Below are 13662 nucleotides of genomic sequence, written 5' to 3' on the forward strand. Positions count from 1 at the left end.
TCCTCACACATGATATGTGACAGGGAACTCCCCTCCTCCACTGGCAAACAGCAATCTGTGGGGTTTGATTTATGTGGGTGCTTAGGAAATAATCTTCCCACAGCTCAGGGGAACAGGTACTTTTAGGGTATTTCTTGTCTTCCTTTTAACTGTGGGGTACACCCGCCTCTGCCTCTAATGATCACCCAGACATTGTCACTAACAGACATTCTCAGCTCAAGGCACTGAGAAGCCATTAGGCTGCAGCATGCTGAAAGACTGCTTTGTTTTTCTAAAAAAAATCTTTACGCTATAGCTCTTCAGATCGAGAACCTTCCCAACTACCTGCAAGAGCCAGGAACAATGTTGTCAACCTTAATACTTAGCTCCTGGAGGAAGATTTTGCCCTTCCCTGACACAGCAAAGATTGACGAGGAGGGATGAAACTGATGTTTCAGGCTTTGCAGTAGAGCATGGCTCCTTTCGACCATTTAGACTTCAGGCTCTTCCCTGCCAGCAACTGCAGGAGAAAAACCTGCAACCCTCTGCCTGTCCAAGGTATCAGGGGACGTCCGAGGAGGTGAAATAGCATTGTGATCCTGCTTGGGGGTTGTGGCAGAATGCAAACCCCCCTCTCTCCCCCCCCACTCCTTCAGTATGGAGGGAGCAGGCACATCTCCCTCTCTCTGCTACTTGAGGCTGACAGCTTCTTTTGTTTGGCCCAGAGCACCCTGGCCAGGGCCATTAGGAGAAGGGATTGCCGAGGTGCCAGTGAGCCGCTGGGCACCTGTGACCAGTGTGGGGGATGTTTGGAGGCTTCAGGGGCACCCCACACACGGTGTGGGGGTGCAGAGAAGCTTCTAGATTGCCTACAGTCAGGTCTGATCAGCCAGTATAAAAACGGGACTCTCGTCGAGACTGGGCCCATTGTAGCCGGTCTCTCGGAGCACGAGGAAGATGCTGCCGCCGAGAACCCCCCTGCCCGGGATGGAGACCCCACTTGCCTGGCCGCCACGGGTGTGAGTAAAACCCCTCACAGGATTGCGAGTATATTTATCCTTTCCGTGCACATATGCACGTGTAATTTCCCGTGCTTAATACAAACACGTATAAAATTATTTCCTCGCACAATCGCGAGTGTAACTTTATATTCCGCGCACATTTGCATGCGTACTTTAAATTATTTCCTCGCACAATCGCGAGTGTAACTTTATTTCCTCGCACAATTGCGAGTGTAACTTTATTTCCTCGCACAATTGCGAGTGTATCATAAATTTATCCTCGCAGAATCGCGAGTGTATTTTCCTCCCGTGCTTCCACATAAGCACGTGTAGTATTCCGTGCACATTCACACGTGTAAGTAAATAAACCCTCGCAGAATTGCGAGTGTATTATAAATTTACCCTCGTGGAATCGCGAGCGTACGCTTTACCCTTATCTCTTTAAGAATAATCCCGCACCGTGTTCAGGCAAGTGTGTACTCCTCTGGGACTCGGGGGTGGTTCCGGCATTGTTTTAGGTGAAGCCACGTGCATGCCCTCTGTGGACCGCCTGTTGTACTAGTTGCTGCCCCTTAATAATTTTCCTCAACTGATATCCGAACCTATATTCAAGTCACTTTTGGAGTGCTAAAACCCTGTTTCTCACCGGTTTAATAAAAGTTGTTTTGGACCCTGTTGTCCCTTAAACTAACCTCGGGGTGCCTCCGTGACAGGGTAAAGAGGCAGATGGAGCAGGAATTACTGCAATTTATGGGAATCTCATTTAATTTTTCTGGCTTTCCATGTACTAACACAAGGATTGTTCAGCCTGGAGAAAAGAAGGCTCAGAGGAGATTTTATCCATGAGTATGAATACCTGATGGGAGGAAGTATAAAAGAAAGAACGAGGCTCTTCTCAGCAGTGCTAGTGACAGAAAATTATACTTAAGCATAAAAAGAACGTTTTTTTCTTACTGTCAGAGTGGCAGAAGACAGGAACAGGTTGCCCAGGGAGTTCATAGAGTGGATCGAGATAATCAAAACCAAGTGGACACAGCCTCAAGCAACCTGCTCTTGCCAGCCCTGCTCTGAGCAGGGGTCTGGACCAGAAGACCTCCAGAAGTACCATCCAGCTTTGGCCATTCTGTGACTCTGACCAAGCCAAATCCAAATGTTACTGAGTATGTCAATACACTGTTCAGCCAGATAGTGTGGATTTCACTCCTCTAGAGATACTCAGACCTGAGTTTGACTCAGCTTACCTGCATGGTTTTTTAAAAATTTACCTTACAATATTTGTTTTACCAAAACAAGTTAGCAGTCCCACAGTGCTTAGAGAACAAAATCAAAATAGGAAAAATGCATTCCCACTCTTTGTCTCAGTTTTGTCTTCTGGATATGGAGCAGTTGTATAAGTATTATTGCCAGATATTTTTGCTGGCATAATAAAAAATGCATATGTAGGAAAACAGCAGCCTGGCATAAGCAAGCTCATGATTGATTCAGCTCTGCAAGACCAAGAACAAACAAATCAATATTTATTTAAAGAGCCTGAAGAAGTTTGCTTTGCTGTTCTACTACTAAGAATCTTCCCCAAGTTCATATCTGATCAACTTATGTCTGTTCAAATTTAAACAGCTACATGGGGTTCATTGCTATTATAACTGTAATTTTGACTAATTAATCACTGGCTTAGCCTTAGAAGACTAAAACTATTAAGTATAACACTAGCCATTTCACAGACAGCAAGTAGAAATATCTAGAGATCAGGAGTTAGGTTTACAAAGGGATGAAGTTAAAGCTTCTCGTTTTGCACATCACAGCACAGCTTTTGCAGTTCAATACTTCCTTGGCTTTACATGACCCCTACCTACTTCACTTGTTCAGAAGCCTTTCCTAATGAATACCTGTCCATGTAGCAGCAGCCCATTAAAAGACGGCTGGATAACAGCAGATCAGGAGCTGGATATGAGTCAGTGTCACACTGGTGTGAGATACAAACATCTTAGCGAGCTGTATAAATAGAAACTGGACCTGGAAGAAACACAAAGTTGTCTCTCGACTCAGTTAGAAAGGGCCTGTGCCAGAACCATGTGTCCAGCTTCTGGCACTCTTTAGGAGAGGCTGGAGGGACTTTGGCAGAGTGCAGTGGGAATGACAAGAGGTGTAGAAAATACGACACGTACGAAGATTGGAAAGATTAGGATTGTTTGTTTAGAGAAGATTAAGGGTAGAAAATATAGCAGTCTTCAAACATATAAAGAGCTTCTGTAAAGAGGAACAGAATGTCTCACTATTTCTCAATGGATAGGACAAGAAATGTCAGGCTTAAATTACAGCAAGATTCAGATTAGTCTTTAGGTTAGACTTTCTAATAGGGAAGCTAACAAAACAGTGTCTCAGACAGCCAAGGCAGACCTCTCAAGGTCCCTACCAGTTCTTTGATTCTGGTAGGGATATCCTTTGATTGTCAGGACTGAGTAGACAAACTGTAGAACACTGCCAGTATTTGCAATACTCACCATTTTCCAATTCTGCACTGACCCACCAGCTGAGAGCTACTTTTTCCTGTGCTGCTTCTGGCCCTGGGCCCACACTCTTAAGAGCAGCTTCCATTTCCTTGACACTGAAATCTAAATTTGACCAGCACATCCCCAATTTATAATCCTCAGTCATGTTATCATGGTACCAATGAGGGAATAGAAGTATTCTGTGAAGCAAAACTTCAGTGACACAAAATAACCGAACGCCTTGGACAGCTAGAAGGTGTCACATCTGTCACATTTTCTTCCTCTGGGTGATTAAGTGCTCTCTGAAATCCATTCCATCTTGCTCACAATCCACTGCTCTTCAACAAGAAATATTAAGGCATTAAAATGAGGAATTCAGGAATGCTGATCTGCTGCAAAAGTAAGAGTTACAGTTCTGCTCTCAGGCATCAAAATATACCCATCTGAGAAAGACCAGAAGACTCAGCAAGAGCTTGGACTGCTATTACAACACTTCTTGATCATGTTTGCCTGAAATGAAATAGCTATTTCCATTATTTCGCCTTGCTACTCCTAGAAAAATTAACCAGCCCACTATCACTTGAAAATAATCCTACAACATAGATAAGAAATAATTGTTTTTGACAGGGTATTTTCATTGAGCTTTGTTGTAATGGAGTGGACATAAGGTTACACAACATCACTCGGTGCTTAATCTCATGCTTGTCAGTGGTCAAAGAACTGCATGACAGACACAGACAAAGAGGCATTTTGACAGACTGTCTTATCAAAAATGGTGACCTGATCGCATATATTTAATTCAGTTTTTAAAAAAGGGAGTGGAATAGGCAAGTTGGCTGACAAACCAAACGCCTGTTGACAGCAAACGCCTTACACTGCGCTGCGCTGGGACAGGATGCTCTTGCAGCAGAGCAGGACCACAGGACTTGCCCATTTGAATTGCCCCCCAGATCTCTACAGGGCTCCTATACTGCTTGGAGGTCAGGCTGGAGGCAGCAGTTTACAGCCTGTCAATAGGGTGGTGGTTGATTAAGATGGTCTGGCTGAATTAACAGAGAGAAGTAGGGTCTATTGATTTAATAGGAGAGGAAAGAAGAGTTTCTGTATAAAGGTGCTGCTAGTTGCAGTGCATAATTGTGCTATGATTTATGTACAAGTCTAATGTTATAACAACGTGCATTAAATGGCTACAGAGAAACTTACAGTTTAATTTTATCCTTCCATTTCAGTGTTGTAATGTGCTCTTGTGCTCTTTACCTCCCCTCAAGAGCAGCTCAGTCTTACAAATTTCTGCTTATTTAGCCTGGTGCCAAACTAAGGTTTACTAATGGCATTACCATTTAGTTTGCATACTTATTTATAGTATTATATGCATGTAATAGGAAAATGGCAGTGTCAGAAGTAGTACAGCAATGTTCATGAAAATGCCCATATTTCTTTCCAGACATCAAGTAGTTATCTCAGTTATTCCTTAGAGGAAGAAAATATGCAATATGAGACACAGTGTTGTGCTCTGAATTTGCAAGCACTGAATGTGATGACAGCTATTTTTGTAAGTGTATGATCCTATGCAAATAGAATATGGTGACAGAAGAGTGACAAACAAAAACCAGGCCAAACTTGTAATTTTTGTCAACAAAATGTAGTTTACTTCTCTGTCTGCTCAGTAACCTGTTTTCTCCTTGTCTCTACTCTTCTGTTGAACCTTTATCTTCTTCTAAATTGAGTACATTAGCCACCAAATACACACCAGTTTGCAAGAGAACCTGATTCTCCTTTTAAATTTCCTCTGCTGCAGGGTCTGTTTCTTTTCTTTTCCCCTTCATCTTTGAATTCTGCTACGCCTCTGCATCCTTCCACTTTTACATTCTGCCATAACTTATTCTTTTACTTTTTTTATCATCTTTTTCATTGGCTCCTTTTTTCTCCACTCTGTTCAGCCACTGTGGAACATCTTTTTTCCCCATGCCTGCCTTTTTCCCTGCCTTCACATACTCCGCCATATATGCATGTGCTACACATGCACTTGTTCTTCCTGTATGTCATCCAGCGTTAACTGTGGCTTTTTGTCCCTTGTGACAACCATGCAAAAAAAATCACTATTAGCCTTTGTCATGGAGGAAAATAGATCTCAATATAGCTGTCTGTAGAATCACAGTATTGTAACAAAGTTCTTTGACACATGGAGAGTGCAAAGACACTTGGCATTCCACATCTCTCCTTCCAGCAGGCGAACGAGCGGTACAGACAAACTCCAAATGGTGATAATGAGGAGGATGACTGAACTGACAAAGTTCAAGAGTTAACTTCCAGTATGTGAATTAAAAGCAGTTAGCAGAACGATGGCAAAGTAGAGATATTTTGGATACAAGAGACGCCTCTGGATAAATATATTTCCTTTTTTGTTAAAAACTGATATTATAACATCAGTATTACTGCTTGGGCCGCTTTTTCAGCAAAAAGATGCTGCTGCATAGGCAAACATTCTTCCAAGAGCACAAAGCAGTACAGAGATATGACACTGTTTTTGTATAAAACTGTCTTTTTAGAAGACAATCGCAGATTAATAGCACTCTTCACCTATAAGCTGTTGAAATCCGTATTTCTGCAACAGTATATATAATGTATATAGCTAAACTTGCATCAGTCAAACCTCCAGTCCTGGCAAGATCCACACCAAAACCTCTGTACTACAGTGCTTTTTACTGGTAGTTAAACAATACACATGAAATCCAACATTTTCAACCCCAGATTTTCTGCTTTATTCCTACAACTGGATATTCAGTGTCCACTGTGTTGAACTGAATCCAGGTAGCCATTATCAAGGCTGCTTAAAATAAGAAGAGATTTGTGTTGCCTTGCTGAAGAGGAACAGAGAAATTCTGAAATATAGACCCAAACTATTTCAGAATGGTTTCCTAAAAAAGCCAGATGTAAATAATTCCCTTTCTTTCACTTTTTACTTTAGAAAACTCTCGCTGTCAACTCCCAGTTGAAATACATCAATTTAAGCAAATTAATGCAAAATCTAGCCCCTGTGTGCAGTTTGAGAAACCATGCCTAGAAGAATGTATATTTAAAAGAGGTAGGCTAGGATCAAGATTTTTATCTTTACTGGTATCTTATTTAAACCCTCTGTGGCAAAAAAAAAAAAAAAAAAAAGACATCCTGGCTGTGTAGTGGCCCGTGTAAAATGAAATAAAGAAATCAGTACAGCTCCAGCTAGCACCATGATATTTGACATTTCAAACACTACAGCACTTCTGACAAACTAGCAAAGTCTTCCACAGAGAGCAATGACTTTAATAGGCATAGAGAAGGAATGAAATCTCACCTCAAAGGACAACCTTCCCTTTCAGCTGTAGGTGAGATTAAAAGCCCGACATGGGGAGCCTGTGCTACAGCTCTCGGAGGTGCATCTCTGCCATGGGTATTTTGCAGACCTGCCTTTCTAAGATCAGTCCATCAAGTGTCTTTCATTAGAAAGATGTTCAGCATAAATACACTTACATCCCACGTTAAAGAGTCTCAAATGAAATATGTTCTAGGCAGGACTCGGGAAACTCCTTCCTCTCACGCTTCCTGATTTTTCTTCTGAGATTGAAAAAAAACCAGACAAAAATGTGAAGTAACCTACAACAGTATTTAAATATTAGGTGGAGGGAAGACTGAGGAACAAGTAACATCATCTAAACATGTCTAAGGAGTTGAAAGCAAACCACTTCATTCATTTTTATCTTCTCCTGCAGAATATTAAGAAATACACTGGCAGGACCTGTCAGGCCTCATGTACTGCACATCAGTCTGTTCCACCACCTCTGAAAGCCAGTGCTGCCTCACACCTCCCTTGCTCTGGCACCCAGAAATCACAGAGCAGTGCTGTCTGTCTTTTCCATGCACCAGGCGAAGTTGGTATGCTTGATTTGCAATCTTGTGAGCTACAAGAGAAAAGAGGTTCTGGTGAGAGACAGCAGCCAGGGTAAGCACGGTTTTTAGCAGGGCCTGACACTCAGTGGAGTTCTGTTAGAAAGACCATTGCCCTTTCTGGGCATCCTATAACAGAATAACATCAGAATTATGCCCTCCTTGAGACAGGAGAGCAACCTCAGAAATACACACCAAATCATGACATCGCATTTGTTGCAAAGGGAAATTGAGATGCCCCTCTGCCACGGAGACAGAAAGCTTCACCATGTAATGGCATGAAAGACCCCAAGTTCTCTGCAGGCTCACAAGTAACCTCAGGGGCTCAGCCCCCGAGGGAACTGGTGTGGACATGCTGCAGGTAGAGTGTGTGGGTCCAGCTTGCCAGCACCACAACTGCAGGCAAGGGTCTCTTGTGGTATCCCCAATGTCTTTCAAAACCCACATTCTCTAATGAAACCACAGCATCAGGAGGTCATGCAAAACACTGCCCTGCCCCCTGCATGGTACACTGTCATCCAACGCTGTATTTTCTTATGCAATTCAGAGCTTGTGCAAGTCAGTCAAGCCCATGGATTCATCCAATTATTATAAGAAAACCTGAGCTGTACTAAAAAGTTGTAACATCTTCACAGATGGTGATGCAAGAAGCCACCTGAAATTCTGTACCTTCTCCTCTGTCATCTGACAGTTACACTGCTAGAAGGAAGTGCAACTACTGAGACATGGTATGCTCCAACAACCACAAAATGGAACAGAATCATCACTGAGAAAAAATGAGGAGAGGGTAAAATACCACCCAAACAGGGGGCTGGAACCACCATTTTAACAGTGTCTTGCACAAGCAAATACAGACCAAGTGAAAAGAATTAAAAACAGGACTGACAGATTTCCACAAGAACACATAGCAAACCAACACTACAAGCATCAGAAAAAAAGAGGTACCTGAAGAAGATGGAACAGAAACAAAATTTCCCCTGAATGGCAATTAAGGACAGTTAACTTACAGGTACCTTATTTATATGTACCTTATACAAACAACACATTGTTTCTGCCATGACAATATTTTACTCATCTCTGCCTGGGAAGCACTGACTACAATGACATGGAAATTAAGGAAAGGATGAAAACAAACATCTTTCCTAATGCATGGTACATCATGAAAGTCAGATCCTGTTAAGCCCTGGCTGTTGAAGCAATCCTTACTCATGCAAAAACTCCAAATTAATTCACCAGGGGAAAATGCTGCATTAGCCTAAAATTCTGAAAACCAGCTGAATGCAAATGCCTTCTTCATATGAGGTCAATATTGTTCAACAGACTGGATCCTTCAGGACAGTCCATTAACTTTCTGAAGAACATGTGAAGCTTTCAAACACTGAGACTCTTTAGTAAGAAACTCAAGCATTAGGGCACAGCAGCTGAGCTAAATTGGGGTTTACTGAAATAAAGCAGTTTCCTTCCTTCCCTGCCTGAAGAAGACAAAACCAAACCAAAACCACAAATTGTAAAATGTGCTCAAAGAGCCTTCCTTCAAGGGCAAGCAATTTCTTGTATGTAGGTCACCATTTGACTTCTTCAGAGGAAAAAACAACCATACGGGCAGCAGCAGCTGTATTTCAATTTAAGGAATGGATTTCACTTTGTGCTGGAAATGCACAGCATCCTCAAAAAAAAAAAAAAAAAACAGAAGTGGGAAACAAGAAAACATGCTGCAATGAGCCATGTGAGACTGTGCACAATCAAATTACAGGAGGTGGCATTTTCCAGTGGTTCGAATCACAAGACATTGCTTCTATTCTGGGCTGTACCTGGCTTACCATTTAACCTTGAGTAATAAATTACACACACTCTTTCTGGGCATCCCTTTCTTCATTTCTAAAAAGATGCAGGGTCTAGTCTGGCAATGTACTAATTAAAATAATTCTGTATAAGAGTGGGAACATTTATCAACGGATCCAAATTTCGTTCAAGCATGAATACACATAGACTAGAGATCATTACCGTTTTCTCCAATAAGAAGCAAAATATTTTAACGAAAAGGTTTTTCTGTAATTAAATTAAAAATTAAAGTTGGTTTTATTCATACTTAACAGTTTAGATTATTTTATTTCTTGTACTATACACTTAAAATTACAATGTGGTGTCAGAATAAATAATACTAAGGAAGGATGTTAGCTTGCCAATTAAACATCAGCAAGGGGACACAAAATATGTTTCATTGGCAAAATAACCCCTTCTGTGATTGTACTTAATCCACTTGCTAAATGGATTCCATAAGTGCACACCTGTGCTCATCTATGGGGCTGTTTAACTCTTTAGAGTTGTGTAAAGTATAAATTTTCAGCAAGCAAGCAAGCAGAGAGGATAGTTTCCCCCTGCCTGTCAGTGGTGATTGCACCTACTCTCGAAACTGTTCAGTGATTGTTCTCAAGGATGCAAGACAAACAGATGAAGGAATTAAATGAAGCAGTAGAGTCTGAGGTGCCACCTCATTCAGCTGGTATGTTATGACACCATCACAAGCACTGGGTACTAGACACACTCCCCCAGTGCAGACTGAACTAATGGGGACGGTTTATTCCTCTGTGACGAACCTTCCCCACAGGCTAGCAATGAACTTAGGATGGTGATGCATTTACAAAACTTTTCTTGCATAGGAAATGTTGTCAGAACAAAAGGTTTGGTAATGTTATGGTCACAGATAACATAAGCATTTTTCTGGTTATGACTGTTAGACAATCCTATACAAAGAAACAGCACGTATGGTATGCTACTTTAAATGCTTAGTGCTGTAAAAATTTTTGTTCAAGGCAATCAAAACATTCAACTGACTTAACATTCTTCTTGCCTTCTCTGGATACCCTGGAGTCTCCTGAGTCCTCCATTAACTGAATTTCCTTGGACTCTGATTGCAGTGACTAGTATTGGATGGGGCAGAGCCATTTGTTTTTACATCATTTATTTACTTGTAATAGTTGCTTCCTCTCCCAGGAGGAAAGAAAGCCAGAAGCATATGAACTTGCAAATCAGTGATTAACGGAGGAAATACAGATTGGACCTGACAAGACGACAGGAACAAAAATCTAACAAATGCCTGCACTGACCACGTAGTAACAAACACCACAACAAACTGAATCAATTGCATTAATTATTAAGCTGTAGTCAGTGGAAGCTCTGAATGACATGTAAGCGCTGACAATGACAATATCCTAGGGTAAAGTCCCAACTACTGAAACCAATGGCACACCAAACCATAATCCCATCTTATGCTTCCAAAAAAGAAAACAGCTCTTGTTCATGAAAAGCACCAAAATACATGACCAGATTTCCAAAAATCTATCAGCTTCTGTGGGCTGGGGTTAGTAAAACCAAGTGCCTCTGAAAACTTGGTTCCTTGTTTGCAAATTATAGCACAGCACCACTTATAATAATAAGGTTCCTCACTCCGTTTTACCCAACTTTATTCCCTTTCTTACCACTTCATTTTATGCGTATATTCTTGAATAGTCTGGGCTGGCTCCCGTCAAACAACTCACCACCTGGCTACCAGAAACCGATGCTCTAGGCAAGCCCGGGAGCGGGATGCAGCGCCCTGTTCCCGGGGTTCTGCCCCAGCAGCGGGACCGCATCCCACACGCCCTGTGCCCCCCAAATCCCTCTTGCAAAAGATTCATCTTTTATGTTAGGAGAGGAGCGCTGCGGAGTAACAGCTACTAGAGAAAGCCTCCCCAGGGGTCTTCCTGAACCGGCTGGGGTTTGTTTGTTGGTGTTTGTTTTTTTTTTTTTTTTTTTGGGGGGGGGAAGGAAGAGGGGAGGCTGTGGGTTTTGTTTTTTTTTTTTGGTGAGAGCCCCGGCACCGGTGCATCCCCCTCTATCGCGGAGCATAGGCGAGGGCACTGTCCCGCCTCGGCAGCAGCCCGGGGTGCCAGCCCGGGGAATCGCCACCAGCTCCCAGGGGCCGCGCCGACGGCGCTGCCGGTCCCCCGGCGGATGACCCGCCGCCCTCCACCTCGCCTCTGCCGCCCTTACCTCCATGCCCAGCCGCTGCTTCAGCACCAGGGCGGCGCACAGGTATCCGGCGCGGCCGACGAAGAGCTCGTCGGAGCCGCACTCGAGGAAGGAGAGCGGAGCGCAGACCTCGCTCAGCTCGCGGAACTTGCCCAGCGGCCGGGCGAAGTCTGGCAGCCCCAGGGCGCGATAGACCAGCGCCGCCACCGCGTACACCCCAGCGCCGCCCAGCAAGAAGGCGGCGCGGGTGTCCGCGTCGGCCTCGCCGCCGCCCTCCTGGTAGCGCAGGCAGGCGTCCACGACGCGGCGGGCGGCCCGCAGGTAGGCCTCCCGCGACGGCGCGAACAGCGGGCACTGCGCGACGTGGTACAGCATGTAGGCCACGCCGGCCACGCCGCCGTACAGCCCGCCCTGGCAGCCGCGGGGGCCGCCCAGGGGCGGCAGCTCCCGCAGGATCCGCTCGATGGTGGCTGTCACCAGCGGCACCGTCGCCTCCCTGTCCGGCGCCGCCGCCGGGCTGCCCGGGTAGTCATCGAAGCGGTTGGCGAAGCAACGCTGGCTCCCCATGCCCGAGCCGGCGCGGCGCTCTGCGCAGCGGGGAGCGGCGGGAGGGAGCGAGCGAGCGGGGAGCTGCTGGGGGAGGGGTCGGGGGGAGCGGGAGGAGGGAGAGCGGGAGAGGCGGGAGGGAGCAGGAGAGGCGGGAAGGGGGTGCCTCCGCAGCCGCCCGCCGGTGCCCGTCAGGGGCGGCGGGCGAGGCGTCCGCTGCCGAACCGCCGAAAGCGGAGGTGGGGGCGAGCCCGGCCGGTCGGCTCGGCTTTGCCGAGGACGTGTCTGCCACAGGGCGGCCGCTGCCTCTCCCACCCCGGGGCGGAGCGGCCGCCGCTGCCCCCTCAGCGCCCCTCGGTGCAGGGGCCGGAGGCCGCCGCCCCACCTGCGCTCAGGGAGCGCTTCTCAAGCGACCGCCGGGCTGTGGAAGAGATGAGGGTGACTGACCGGATCTCCAGAGCGCTGAGCGGAGCCGTGGGCGAGGCCGGCCCGGTCCCGGTGTCCGGTTCGTCCTGCCGGAGGTGTTCTTCCTTCCCATATCGAAGGCCGTGCTGCGCCTTTGCCCGACCCATCTGCAAATCCCTGAGGAAAACGGGTTTATGGTGCTTTTTATCCTCTCCCGTGCCGCCGGTGTCGGAGGATTTGGCTCAAGGCTGAGTGCCGGGTCTGCAGGAGAGATGCAGGGCCGGGAAGGGTGTCCAGAGGGCTGCTGGGTTATTCCTGGCTGGGAAACAGCCCCTCGGGGGCTGCTGCAGCCAAAGCTGAAGGGTGTAGCCAAATCCAAAGGAGGGCAGCCCGGGGACAATTTACGTAGAAAGCTAAGCAAGTCCCCAGCAGACCAGGAATGGCACAAGGCCATCTTTGGCCCCTTTTCTTCATGCGTGAGCCAAGTAGAGCTTATGAGGAACAGGAAATTTAGGCCACTGAATAGATGCCCAGTTAAAAGAAAGGGGGGAAAAAATGAAGCAGATACTAGGAGCAACTCTTACCTGATACAAATACACAGCTGTTACATGTGCCCCTGATGATGAGAACTGGTGCAGCATAAGCAAATTTATTGTTAAAGACCCATGACTTATGGTTACCTGGTCGCTTCTGGTACTTTATCTGGAGATGAAGTCTCTGTAATTGAGGGTTTCCTCAAAGGAGGGTGGAAGGACCAGCTTGCTGGAGACATCAGCAGCTGACACAGCAGTAGCAAGAGTCAAAGCACTGTCCTTTGCACACTGAAAGATCTTTCTAGAGTTGTGGCTGGCTTTTCTCTGCTTTGTGCTGGCTGCCTGTTTCAGCCCTCATTCTGCCTCCCCTTCAAAGTACTTTCAACTCTGTGCAGCTCCTTGCCAGCACTTTCACACCCTCTTTTCATTTCCTTCCTTCCTTCCTTCCTTCCTTCCTTCCTTCCTTCCTTCCTTCCTTCCTTCCTTCCTTCCTTCCTTCCTTCCTTCCTTCCTTCCTTCCTTCCTTCCTTCCTTCCTTCCTTCCTTCCTTCCTTCCTTCCTTCCTTCCTTCCTTCCTTCCTTCCTTCCTTCCTTCCTTCCTTCCTTCCTTCCTTTTTCGTGATCTGCTCAGAAATATTTATTTCCACCCTCCGCTTTTGGTTTCTACACTTTCCTTTAGTTCATTTTTACCATGTTTATGTACATTCCAGGTACCACCTACTAGTCTATGTTTGTACAGTGTTCCTTAAAGCTCCATTTTTTTGCTTATTCACA

General features: G+C 45.6%; 1 protein-coding gene across 2 annotated transcripts in view; it reads right to left on the reverse strand.

The window, feature by feature from the left end:
- LANCL3 (LanC like family member 3) overlaps positions 1-12614 on the reverse strand; it is a 38596-nt gene extending 25982 nt beyond the window's left edge. The window contains exon 1 of one of the 2 annotated variants that reach the window (XM_065859913.2): positions 11426-12614. In XM_065859913.2, coding sequence (XP_065715985.1) covers positions 11426-11971 — 546 coding nt within the window. In that variant the 5' untranslated portion in view covers positions 11972-12614. The remainder of the gene's footprint in view (positions 1-11425) is intronic. The other variant, XM_065859915.2, reaches the window with a different exon arrangement.
- Between the last annotated feature and the right edge of the window lie 1048 nt (positions 12615-13662).

This window comes from Patagioenas fasciata, chromosome 1 (genome assembly GCF_037038585.1).
Source record: "Patagioenas fasciata isolate bPatFas1 chromosome 1, bPatFas1.hap1, whole genome shotgun sequence".
Classification (NCBI taxonomy): Eukaryota; Metazoa; Chordata; class Aves; order Columbiformes; family Columbidae; genus Patagioenas; species Patagioenas fasciata.